Source organism: Silurus meridionalis, chromosome 12 (assembly GCF_014805685.1).
Source record: "Silurus meridionalis isolate SWU-2019-XX chromosome 12, ASM1480568v1, whole genome shotgun sequence".
NCBI classification, from domain to species: domain Eukaryota; kingdom Metazoa; phylum Chordata; class Actinopteri; order Siluriformes; family Siluridae; genus Silurus; species Silurus meridionalis.
Genome location: NC_060895.1, coordinates 24,492,200 through 24,505,449, shown reverse-complemented (window position 1 = coordinate 24,505,449; position 13,250 = coordinate 24,492,200). Strand labels below are relative to the sequence as shown.

At 41.4% G+C, this 13,250-nt stretch overlaps 1 protein-coding gene across 1 annotated transcript; it reads left to right on the top strand.

Annotated features, from left to right (window-relative positions):
• The first annotated feature begins 1,810 nt into the window (after positions 1-1,810).
• On the top strand, positions 1,811-12,115 carry LOC124394226 (tripartite motif-containing protein 29-like). The gene is made up of 6 exons (XM_046862366.1): positions 1,811-3,391; positions 4,609-4,704; positions 4,999-5,232; positions 5,359-5,512; positions 7,899-7,958; positions 12,056-12,115. The coding sequence occupies exons 1-4, from the start codon at positions 2,825-2,827 to the stop codon at positions 5,449-5,451; spliced, it is 990 nt and encodes a 329-aa protein (XP_046718322.1). The 5' UTR covers positions 1,811-2,824; the 3' UTR covers positions 5,452-5,512; positions 7,899-7,958; positions 12,056-12,115.
• The last annotated feature ends 1,135 nt before the right edge of the window (positions 12,116-13,250 follow it).

Here is a 13,250-nt window from a genome sequence, read left to right as displayed (position 1 = left end):
AGCTTGGACAAGGGGCCCAATGGCGCCCTCGTCGTGGCCAGGCGTCGCTGCGACATCCCCATCGCTGCCCGAAGGCGGTGTGACGCCCTTGACGTGGCCAGCCAGCTGTGCGACGCCCCTTGTCGGTGCCTGGGGGTGGAACATTAGCCTTGGCGGGGCTCGGGAGCGAAACAACGGCTTTGTCGGGGCTCTGGGGTTGGAGCGGCATCCACAGAAAAAAAAACACAGGTGAAGCAATACCCCCAGTGGAACTCCAGAACTGAGCGGCACCCCCAGCGAAGACCAACGGCTGGACGATGCCCCCAGTGGGGCTTGGAGACTGGGGATTAGGTAGACTGCCAAAACAGACAGACTGGAACCCGGGCTCCTGTTGAAAAGCTGGATAGCCAGGCTCTGGCACCCCCTGACGTCGGCGGTCTGGTTCGGGGCCTTCCCAAACCAGTGGGAGCTGTAGTAGTGGTCCGCTGTTGCCACCCCAAACACCCCAGCGAAGTGCCTGGTGAAAAGGGAGTATGCACAAAGGATGTCCCAATTGGCTTTCCCAGGATAGAGCCTTCCCAGACAGTAGCGAGATTAGGAACGTGATCTTTGAGCGTTTGGTGAAGAATCTGGCTGGGCTCCACCGCGATGTAGAGGCTGAGGCTTCGCAGAAAGCCGCTGCACTTGGCCACTTTGCCGGAGTAGGAAGCCGGAAATGCCATTGGGTTATATGAGGGTGCTCGGGTGAGCAAGTTTTGGGTTGGATCTTCTGTCATGGATATAGACCAGGCGTCAGAAACCGGGAGTAAACCACAATGTCTTTATTGACGCTAAACCTACATAAGCAAACTTATCGTGAGTGCTTCATCCGAAGCGGAGCCCAGAGCATGGAAGTACAGGGAACACGAGTGGTAGGAAGTCTGGTAGATCTATCATGGCAACGAATAGATCAGACAGTGAGTGGGGTAGAATTGGGACCTTATAAATGGAAAAGGTAATGGGGAACAGGTGTAGGTGATTAAAGGAAATCTTTATACTGTTACATTACCGAGTTTGTTGCATAGAAACAAAAGGAACATGCACACGTCTTTCAAAAACCACAAAAGACTTGGTGTTTCCACACTTTTGACAAGTTGTGTTATCTCTCAGTCTTTAAACTGTATTTAATCTTAAAAAGCATTTTTATTATAAAAGGATGACCTTTATACAGACTTTTGATTGAACAATTATTCTTTTATCTTAGAGATTTCTATCAATATGCCAGACAAAACCTTTTTTATTTACTTACCATTTCTTTTTTGTTTTTGTTTTTATTGAAACATGCGTGTATTAGCCTTTTATTTGATCTTTTAAAAGGACTCATTCACACATGTATAATAACTAATAAATTGTTTTACTTTCTAAATACAAATGCCCAATATACAATCAGTTGACAGTGCTAATGATATAAGATACAAGATATTCAAACAGTATCATTCTAATGATTAAGAGTACTGCAGTTATTTGGGTTTCTGAGAATGAGTTGTTTGAAAAAACAAAATGTTTAACTTGTAGATCAGAAGATTTAGCATGAAGTAAAATATATTAATAGGTGTGCGAAAGAATATGCAAGTATATGTATTGTGCAATGAGGTGCAATAGACTGAGTGCAGTGGTATTTAGAGTTATGAGAATTAAGTGTGCAGTCCCAGTGTGTGAAACAGAAAAGTGCAAATATGTATTAAATGTAACAGAGTCAGTTGGCAGATGTTATTTGCAGTGAGACTTTACTAGAGTTAATGATTCTGATAACCAGAGGGAAAACTCTATTCTTCAGCCTGTTGGTTCTGGAATGAATAATTTGGTAGCGCCTGCCTGACGGCAGTTTGTTGAACAGGCTGTGTGCTGTGAACGAGATCAGCTGTGATTTATTGAGCATTTCTCATACACCGTGTGTGGCTGGGAGTTTATTTCCATAAATGAGGTCTGGATGGAGTTATCTTGAATTGAAGACCACTATGCGCATCTTCTATCCAGCGTCTACCTCCCCTCTCCAGGCTCTTCTCAACCTGCTCCCTACTCTCACCACAAATCACAATATCATCCACAAACATCATAGTCCATGGAGTCTTCTGTCTGGCCTCGTCCAGCAACCTGTCCATCACCACTGCAAACAGGAAAGGGCTCAGAGCTGATTCTTGATGCAGGTCCACCTCCACCTAATATTTTATAAATAAATTACATTTTATAAAATTGAATTAAATTGAATCAAATAGAATAGAATTGGTTTTCTAAAACCTTTCCTTGGTTGGTGATAGTTCAGGATGGTCATCCTTATCAAACCATATACTGATCCCTTATAGCCTGTAGTTAGGTGTGGAGAGATCCTGTAAGGAATCAAGCCCATCAGGAGTGAAATTGTAACTAGATAAACATGATCTTTCAGAAGAACCGTGGACAAACCAGGGAGTTCATCATGGGCAATGCTGACTTTGGCCACCACAGGAAAGCACAGGAGGTTTCCCAAATAAACAAGAGCAAAATACAGGTCGAAGAAAATAAAAGATGGAAGGATAAAAGAAGAAAGGAAAAACTTTGAAAAGAGATCCTTAGCTTTTGTTGTGTGCACCTCAGTGATTGGGTAACATCCCTTGGAGTTATTTCAATAATGTTCACCCCTGCATTTATTAAGAAATGCCTCTTCTCATTTTACAGTCTAAACTTCCTCTTTCTATAAGGCCACACCCATTCTAGCTTTTTCTTAAGTGCACAGACTCAGGAAGCTCATTGCAGAGAAAATAAAACTTTGGAAATCTCTTGTTTACACTGGGTGTGTGAGTACAGAAAAGTGTCTGGCGACGTTTCAATGGATCAAGATCAGTTAAACTGTTCAGAATGTATGTATCTCCTGAAGACTCCTGTGACTCTAAATTGTGGCCACAGCTTCTGTAAGGTGTGTATTAATGGATGCTCGGATGAGGATGATGGAAAGCACATCTACAGGTGCCCTCGGTGTAGAGATTCTTCCACCCCAAGGCCTGTTCCACGCAAGAACAAAATCTACAAAAATGGTAGGAAACTTATGAAGAATGTACTCCAAGCTGGTTCTCCTGCCCAGTCTGATGTTGGAACTGAAGATGTGGACTGTGATTCCTGCACTGGGAAAAAACGCAAAGCCATCAAGTCCTGTCTAATGTGTCAAGCCTCGTTTTGTGAAGCACATCTTAAACCTCATTATCAGTCTCAGGCTTTTAAGCAGCACCAGTTAGTTGAAGCCTGTGCAGATCTCCAAGAAAAGTTCTGTTTTCAACACAACAAACTGATCGAGATCTACTGTCGTACTGACCAAAGCTTCATCTGTTACTTGTGTACGATGGATAAACACAAAGGCCATGATACTGTTGCAGCGAAAGCAGAAAGGACTGAAAAACAGGTAAAAGCTATCTAAAAAATCTTTTCAATTTATATATAGGTATATTTTCCATTTAGGTGATTCATTTTATGTATTTTGGAATTATTTATGAGTACACTGTATAATTTATAACATCTGGAACATCCATAATATGCCTACGATTCTATTTGTGAGTGGTCTGTACTGAAACAGATCTGAATTCCTCCAGACCCAAAAATCAACAGTGCATTTCCGCAGGTCTTGATCCTTTTGCAACTTTATGTATCCATGATGCAGCATTAATAAAGCTAAAACCCAGTGGTGCTGTGTTTGCGTGTGCCGTTTGCAGGACTTCAACAGGACTGTAAGCAGCTACAGTGTGCAACTGGAAATAGATCATGGCAGCTTCTGAGGAATTTTATTATTTAGTTGTCTACGACTTTTGTAGTAAAGAATGATGTGAGGAAGTAGCTGTGATCCTTGTGAGAGAGAAAGTAACTAAGAGAGAATGTCTGTGAAAGGTAATCTGTTTTGTTTTTAGTTTTTTTGGATTGCATTGCTTGCATTTGCGTTGGTTGATTTACAGCCCTGTTATGCGGAAACTTCACTTGTGGGGAGAGAGTTTGATATTGAGACTAAGTTTAACAGAAAATCAAATTAGATTTGATTAGATTACATTCAACTTTATTGTCAATGTGCAAGATAGATGTACAGAGTTTTTCCTTGCCACAGTTGCCACCGGCTCACTCATCAGGGACAAACTTACTTATAAAGAACATATTCACTTTTAATCACCACATTATCTGTGTAAAGCTGCTTTGAGACAATGTTCATTGTTAAAAGCGCTATACAAATAAAAATGAATTGAAATTGAATTGAATTGATAACATGCTCAAATGACATGTAATTATGTAAGTACCAATGTTGTATGATACAGTATAGACAGAATAAATATGGGTGGAATATTCAGTAATGTGGTGATAACCAAGTTATGGATTGTGCAAAAATGCATAGTGGATAAGCAGTGCAAAAAAACCCCACAGAACATGACAATGCAGTAGTGTATATTGATATTAAGAAGTATTGGGCAGCAATGTTTTTACTTTGTGACAATGTTGTTTCTGCCACAATTTTTACACAACTTATATAATCAAAGACAAAATATATAAAAAAGATGTTCATGTTAGTAATTTATTTTATTTTAGCTTTCTCTACAGTTATAATGCAGAGACATTGAAATATATTTAATTTGCTCTTAGAATGAGCTAAAGGAGGAGCAGATTAAATCCCAGCAGATGATCCAGGAGAAGCAGGAGAAGGTGCAGGAGATGAAACAGACTGTGGACATTATTAAGGTGAGGAGCAGCATATAATGAATGTTCAGTCAGGTTTAGGTGTAATCTGAAAGAAAACCACATTGCTAATATTTGTATGGGATGAATGAAAGTCATTTTTAAAGCTGGAAAGATCACTGAGATGTTCACTTTTTCAGTCAGCTTGAATGTTTGTGTGGCTGTTTCTAATCATGAATTGGTTCTTTCCCAGAGCTGTTCAGTAGAGTTTAACTTCCAGGGGAACACAAAAATGTTTAAAGCTTGAGCTTTAAAATGATCTTTAAATTAATCAAAATCATGTGTTTCTCCCATCAGAAGTGTTCACAAGCAGCAGTAGATGACAGTGAAAAGATCTTTAATGAGATGATCAGCTCCCTGGTGAAAAGGCGCTCGGATGTGACGAAGCTGATCAGAGTTCAGGAAAAAGCTGAACTGAATCGAGTTGAACAACCCCTGAAGCAACTGGAGCAGGAGATCGCTGATCTTCAGAGGAGAGCCAGTCAGCTGGATCAGCTTTCACACACACACGATCACATCTACTTCCTCCAGGTAACACTCACAGTCTGATCTACAGAGGGCGCTGTTCCTCACAAAGTTTGGTCTGATTCAGTCTGAGATTCATTTGTTTCTCTCCTACACTTTTCTCCTTCTCTATGATGTGTTTCCTCTCTGTAGAGTTTCCCGTATCTCTGTGTTTCTCCTGGACTTTACGAGCTACCCAGCTTCACTGTCAATCTCTCATTTGATGGATTTCAGAAATCTCTTTAACATCTAAAACAAGAAGTTGAGAAACTCTGTCAGAAGGAATTCAGCAAAATTCTTCCACAAGGTAAAGAAGCAAACATTCCTTTTTTTTTCAAAGAAACAAAGTGATATGTTACAGGAACAAAAAAAAAAAAATAGCAATAGATTTAGAAATTAGATATATGAAAAACTACAAAAAGTCAATAGAACTAAAAACTAGCAGACCATTGTGTCTCTAGTGGCAAGGTTATTTATTAATTTATTTTTTTAGATTAGATTAGGTTGGATTCAACTTTATTCCCATTGTGCAAGGTACATCGGTACATGTACAAAACCAACCAAAGTGCATAAGTGGCCTATTTACAATAAATAGCAGTGTGATAAAGAAGGGTATGAGGTCCATGTATACAGGGGTGAAGATGAATAATGTACAGAAGGTGCAGTAGGTAATAATATATGTACATATATTAATATACCATAAACTGTGCATAGATGTAGGAAGATGAGTCATGATTTTCTCCTGTAACAAGTAATAATTTTTGGCACTTTCCACAGGGATGCTGTAGTAGGCTCTTTGGGTTTCCTCTGCAAGAAAGATGTAGATGAAATGGGCCTAATGACATTTCGGCCAGCCTTTCTGTGTGGCGATGCGTTTAAATGCAAATTACATTATTACTACTTGCCTAATATTGTGTTGGTCCCCTTTTTGCTGCCAAAACAGTCCTGAACTGTCCTGACTTCTTTAGCAATTTGAACTACAGAAGCTCGTCTGCTGTGGTCCACACGGACCAGCCTTCGCTCCCAATGTGCATTAATGTGCCTTGGTCGCCACTATTGATCACTATTGCCTTGGTGACCACTGTACAGCCCACAAGAGTTGCAGTTTCGGAGATGCTCTGACCCAGTCATCTAGAAACCACAATTTGTCAAACTCGCTGAAATCTTTATACTTGCCCTGCTTTTAACACCTCAATATTGAGGACAAAATGTTCGCTTCTTTACTTCTGAGAGACTTTGCACCTCTAAGATACACTATTTATATGAAATCATCTTAGTGACATGTTACCAATAAAGCAATTGAGTTGCAAAATTGTTTCTCCAGCTGCCTCGTTTTACTAACACTTTTCCAGACATTTTGTTGTCACTTCCAGTGTTGGGCAACATTACTTTTAAAAGTAATGCATTACAATATTGAGTTACTCCCCAAAAAAGTTAATAATTACGTTACTTAGTTAACCCGTTATATTATTTTTGTGTTACTTTTGCATTACTTGTATCTCTTTCACACCTTACAGGTGTAACAGGTGTAATATAGATAATTGGAATTAAGAAATCAGTTATATTAGGCTAAACACTTTCCAGTCGCTCTTCTGTACACTGCTTTGCAATCTGCCTCGCCGTCAGGAATGTAACTATCGCTCGTGTATATAAGGTCGAGGGTGTGGGCTGCACACTGGTGATGTGGAGGGAGAACATACCTTTCACTGTCATCTCATAAAACATCGTGCAATTCTGTAAATATGACCTCGTCCTCATCTACATCATTCTCTGCTTCATCATCAGCTTGAAACATTCTGAACGCTTTTACAAAGTTTGCGCTTTTATCAGTGACCGTGGCAGTTTATCTTCCCACAAAGAGCAAACGAGCTGTGAATTAGCTCTCCATCTCCGCTGCGATGGCATCATACATGTGTCTCCCACAGAAAACTTTTATTCTGAGCAGTCAGTAGATGGAGTGGTGGAAAGTCGGCAAAAGTTTTCTATATTTCTGTCTCCATTTCCATATATGCAACATTATACACACACACACACACACACACACACACACACACACACACACACACACACACCTGTAGTGCTGTGCTTTGCATGCAGATGTTTTTTTTTTTTTTTAAGTGGTATTTTTTGCAGTTGACAAGAGCTTTTCACCAACACATAATCTACACTTAACCATTATTCCTTTCTCCTTTTACTCAACTATTTCAAAATAATAAGAACACTTCCATCACAGTAATGTAATGATCTGGTTTGCCATCTCCGCTTCTGACCAGCTTCTGTTCCCGCGGCTCGCACGTATGAGTGCGCGATTGTACGTGACTACGTTCATTTTAATTCAATATTGATTTTCTTATGCAAAATAATTTAACTGAAAAGTAACTCGCATTACTTTTTTAAAAAAGTAACTTAGATATTAATGTGTACATTTATAAAGTAACGTGTTCCCAACTTTTTTGAGACATGTTGCAGCCATCATATTAAAAATTACTTTATATTTTCCTTAAAATTATACATTTTAAACATTTGATATGTTTTCTATGTTCTTCTGTGAATAAATAATGGCTTTATGAGATATGCAAATCAGTGCATTCTCTTTTCTGGAATTCGGGGTTGTAGATAGATAGATAAGCAACTGCCATGAGCGCTGTGAGTTCTTCTATTGTCATGTGCATTTTGTCTCTTTGTCTCTACAGCTGCAGCAGTTCAGAAGAGTTTACCCTCACAAACAAAGAAGAGAGATGATTTTCTGCAATGTAGGTGTAAAACACACACACACACACACACTACAAAAGTCAAAAGAACTAAGAACTAGCAGACCATAGTGTTGCTATGGCAAGGTAATATCTTTTTTTTTTTTTAGATTAGAAAGTGCATAAGTGTTCTATTTACAATAAATAGCAGTGTGATAAATAGTGGATCAGCTGTTCAGTGCAGTAACCACAGAAAAAACTTTACAATAGGTAACAAAAAAGTTTATACTTTATATATAAAGTACATTTGGAAAGTATTCAATTGGATTGGGTTTTTTTGCAATTCTTCAAGGCAATTCCTTTCAAGCTGGACAGGTTTGATAGGGAACGTCGGTGAACAGCCACTTTCAGGTCTTTCCAGAGATTCAAGGCTCTGCCTTGAACTGTCAGTGACAAGTGACTGTGAGAAAAAGACCCAAAGGCAGGATGCCATGAGGGTAATAGAAAGCAGGCTTAAATAAAAAGTAGCAATGGGGCAAAAGCAAAAACAAAGTCCAAGAAAACAGTCCAGGGTCTTAACACAAACAAACTGGGCAATGCAGGCAGAGACTAAACCAAATCCAAAAACAGTCCAGGAAGACAATCTGGCCAGGAGTAAATGTCTCAGGTATCCTTAAATAGAGGGTGGCATAGAAATAACGGCAAGATGGCCGCCAACCCTAAAGGGCTCGCCGCGACCCCCGGAAGTGCGCGCTGTGAAACCGGAAGATCCTGACAGTGTCTCGGGTGTGTCTTTGGCTTGCCTGTTTAGGGCGGGGCAACTCCAAAGCTGAGGGCAGAGTAAAAACTAAATCCAGAATTTACCCAAAGTCCAAACTATTTAAACAGGGAGGCAGAGCAAATAAGGAACAGGATCAGGAACAGGTTTAGGAACAGGAACAGGCAGAATGGCAAGAGTACTCTCAGGGACTTAGTAAGCCGATAAAATAACCTGGCCAGGAGTAAATGCCTCAGTTGTCCTTAAATACAGGGTGGCACGGGAAAAACGGCAACTGACAAAAACAAACATTCTCTAAGGTGTAAAACACACACACACACAAACTAAAAAAAGTCAAATCTAGTCAATCTATTAAATAAAAAATGTATTTGTCACATACACATTCATACAGAGTATGAATTTGACTGTCCAACTTGTAAACATGGAAGAAATACAATATAAGGTAAAAATAAAAAGAGTAGAGTAACGTAAAAATACTGGGGTTCTTTGGGTCCCACATACCCATGGCTTTTCACTCTGTGGTGGAACGTGTCTCCGGCTTCAGCCACCTTTTTGTGGGTCTCCTTTTGTTCTCTGAAGAAATTTAGCCACCATTTTAGTGGGAGACAGGTCACATCATGCCAAGATTTTCTCCTGTAACACATAATAATTTGTGGCATATTCCACATGGATGCTGCAGTAGGCTCCTCAGGTTTCCTCTGCAAGAAAGGTGTAGATGAGATGGGCCTAATGACATTTCGGCCAGCCTTTCTGTGTGGCGATGTGTTTAAATGCAAATACACTGATCAGGCACAACATTATGTCCACCTGCCTAATATTGTGTCGGTGCGATTCAGGAAATCGAGCTGCGTCAACAACGCTTTGGAAAAGCGCTTCCATGTTGTCCACGCTCTGACTCACGTGTGTAATCAGTCCAATGGAAAGCGCAGTGTCACTGGCAGGGTGATGTCACGACCAGGAAGATATAAAAAGCACATGGAGTGAATCCAGCACTAGCTTCTCTTTGTTTAAGCGCTTTGTGTGTGTGTCTTTCAGAAAAAAATATAAGAAAGAAAATGAAAGCAAACACCAAGAGTAAGCACTCGATCTGGCTGGTTGTTGCTTACTTGGGAGCGGAGCATGCAAGGTCAGTTCTCGAGGGAGCCGACTGCATAGATTGCACTCGCATGTCTTTGCAAATGCTCCGCTCTCGGAGAGCACTCTTTGAGGAGGGTGCTCCTGCTCCTCATGGTTCTGGTCCTGCTTTCAATTAGGCATTATATATATATACACCCCGGCTTTTCTCACCAAGCCCCTTCAAACGACTTCGGCAGTGGGGGGGAAGGCTTATGCCTTAGCAGGTCTGTCTGCACACCATGGTGGTGTTGGAGGCCTGTCAAGCTGACCTGCTGCGAGAGATAGACGTGGGGCATATCTCGGGCGGCCAAGAAGTCCGGAAGCTCCGTCGTGCGATGGATTTAGCTCTCAGGTCTACAAAAGAGTCTATGGCCACCCTGGTGTCTACAGGAAGGCACCTACGGCTCACCCTGACAGGCTGTCTTGCTGGGCACCCCTCAGGTGCCAACTGGCCTGTTTGGTGACGCCGTAAATACAGTTGCTGACAGATTTCAGGAGGACAAAAAAGTGGTTAGTGGCATTCCAGCACTTCCTCCCACGTCGCTCTCATGGGTCTGTTCAGTGGACGCAGCCCCATATTTAACCTAGCACCTCTGGGCACCGAGAGGTTTAGAGAAAAAATCCTGACACAGGACTTTCTGGGGATCCCACTGGAAAGGAGCGTTGTGCACCTCATTAAATGGTGCCCGCCCCACCCCGGCAACTCCGGCAAGTGCCCTCCTCGATTTTCGCCAGGACGGTAGCGGACTTGAGGGATTTGCGGACTTGGAGACCCCCTTGAGCTGCACCAGGGCATAGTTTCAGCTCTAGGCATACCAGAGGTCAATCTCAAGAGACTGATTCCTGTAGGAGACTATCTAGTGTCCTAGAAAGAGTTCACCGGGACGTTGAATCATACCACCACGGACCAGCTTTCGTTCCCCACGTACATCAATTTGCCTCGGCCGCCCACGACCCTGTAGCCAGTTTCACTGTTCCTTTCTTGGACCATTTTTTGTAGATACTGACCACTGCTGACCGGAAACTGTCCACTAGAGCTGCAGTTTTTCAGATGCTCTGACCCAGTCGTATAGAAATCACAATTTGTCAAACTCGTTCAAATCCTTATGCTTGCCCATTTTTCCTGCTTCTAACACGTCAATTTTGAAGACAAAATGTTCACTTCCCTTTCTTTCTAATATATCCTACAGACCAACAGATCCCGTGATGAAGAGATAATCAGTGTTATAATGTTCACCAGGCAATGGTCATAATGTAATGCCTGGTGAGTGTATAAATTCTTCTGTATCATAGCTTACGGTCATTTTTGTAAAGAAGTGCTGTGCTTCCTGGGTGGGATTGGCCCACTTTTGCAGCTTCAGTAGCTCTTGCGTGGAAGGATAGAGTCTTCTGACCAGATACAACTCTCTGTTGGTGTATTTTATTCTCCAGGAGGTGTTTAAAAAATGGATAAATGTTTTGGGTGGGGTGATTTTTTTCTGGTGTGTGTTTCAAGCCCGTACTCTCCACCACTGTAGTGACTTGCTGTACAAGGGGCTGAACACAGGGCACCTGACTCGATTGTTTACTAATATAGATGGCTGTTATTAGTGCAGTGCTGCCTGTGGGCCCGAAGATTACAGGCATTCAATATTGATTTTCAGCCTTGTCACTTGCACACACAGATTTCTCCAGAACTTTTTGATTATATTATGTACTATAGATGATGAGTCTTTGCAATTAGATTTATTCTCAAATTGTTTCACATGTGTTAAATGTGAAGCTCTGCCCATCTTACTGCCTATTTTTTCTCCTAACGATATACCCCATGTCCCTCCTCTGCACATGCCCAAACCATCTCAATCGCCTCCCTTACCTTGTCTCCAAAACATCCTATATGCACTGTCCCTCTAATAATAATAATAATAATAATAATAATAATAATAATAATAAAACATCTTTTTTTATTAAATTTAAGATTTTTTTTAATTAAAAAAAAAAAAAGACGATATTTTCCTTAAAATTTCAACATCTGATATGTTTTCTATGCTCTTCTGTGAAAAAAATATGGCTTTATGATATATGCAAATCAGTGCATTCTCTTTTCTAGAATTCGGGGTTATTGATATATATATATATATATATATATATATATATATATATATATATATATATTTTAATTAGACATAATCATACATGTTTGATGAACACACTGTCTTAAAGCAACTGCCATGAGCGCTGTGAGTTCTTCAATTGTCATGCACATTTTGTCTTTGTGTCTCTACAGCTGCATCAGTTCAGAAGAGTTTACCCTCACAACCAAAGAATAGAGATGAATTTCTGCAATGTAGGTGTAAAACACACACACACACACACACACACACACACACACACACACACACACACACCGTAATTAGTATCTAACCTGTGGACATTTTATTGTTATAGATTTCTGTAATCTGACTCTGGATCCCAACACGGCACATCATCAACTCATTCTGTCTGAGAACAACACAGTGGTGAAGCGCATCATCACAGAAGAAGAATACCCTGATCATCCAGAGAGGTTTGACTACTGGTCTCAGGTGTTGTGTAAGGAGAGTGTGTGTGGACGCTGTTACTGGGAGGTTGATTGGAGCGGTGATGTGGCCATATCAGTCTCATATAAAGATATCAGCAGGAAAGGAGAAGGTGATGAGAGTTTGCTTGGATACAACACTCAGTCCTGGAGTCTGGTGTGTTTTTTCTCTTCTGTTTGTTTTTGTCACAACAGCATTAACACTGAGCTCCAAGGTCCAGCATTCACCAGAATAGGAGTGTATGTGGATCACAGTGCAGGAACTCTGTCTTTCTACAGCGTCTCTGATACGATGAGGCTCCTCCACAGAGTCCACACCAAATTCACTCAGCCTCTATACGCTGGATTCTGTATTGGTTCTTATGACTCAACTGTGAATTTATTTTAAAATAAATAAAATAAAATTACAGGGCCTGTAAAAAAGTGTGGAAACACTGAGTCTTTTTTGGGTTTTGAGGCACATGCATGCTCCTTTATATTCTATGCAACAAACTCAGTAAAAAGAGCAGGCATCAGAAAGCAGGAGGAAACGCTTTCGGCGGGACTCTGGAGCGCGATTACACCCTCGGCACGAGTACAAGGCGACGGCGCCTTCGGAGGGACTCTGGGGTTTGATGGCACCCTCGTCGTGGCCAGGTGGCAGTGCGACGGCCTCGTCAAAGCCCGCCGGTGGTGTGACGCCCTTGATGTAGAGGCTGACACTTCGCAAGAAGCCGCTGCACTCAGCCGCTTTGCCGGAGTAGGAAGCCGGAAATGCCATCGGGTTATAGGAGGGCACTAGCATGAGCTGGAGCTGGTGCAAATGCCTCCCTGAGTGCAGCAACGAGTACCTCGAAAGGATCCGTGATTGCCGCGGGTTCGTAATCCATCAAAGTAGGTTATGTTTTGGGTCGGATCTTCTGTC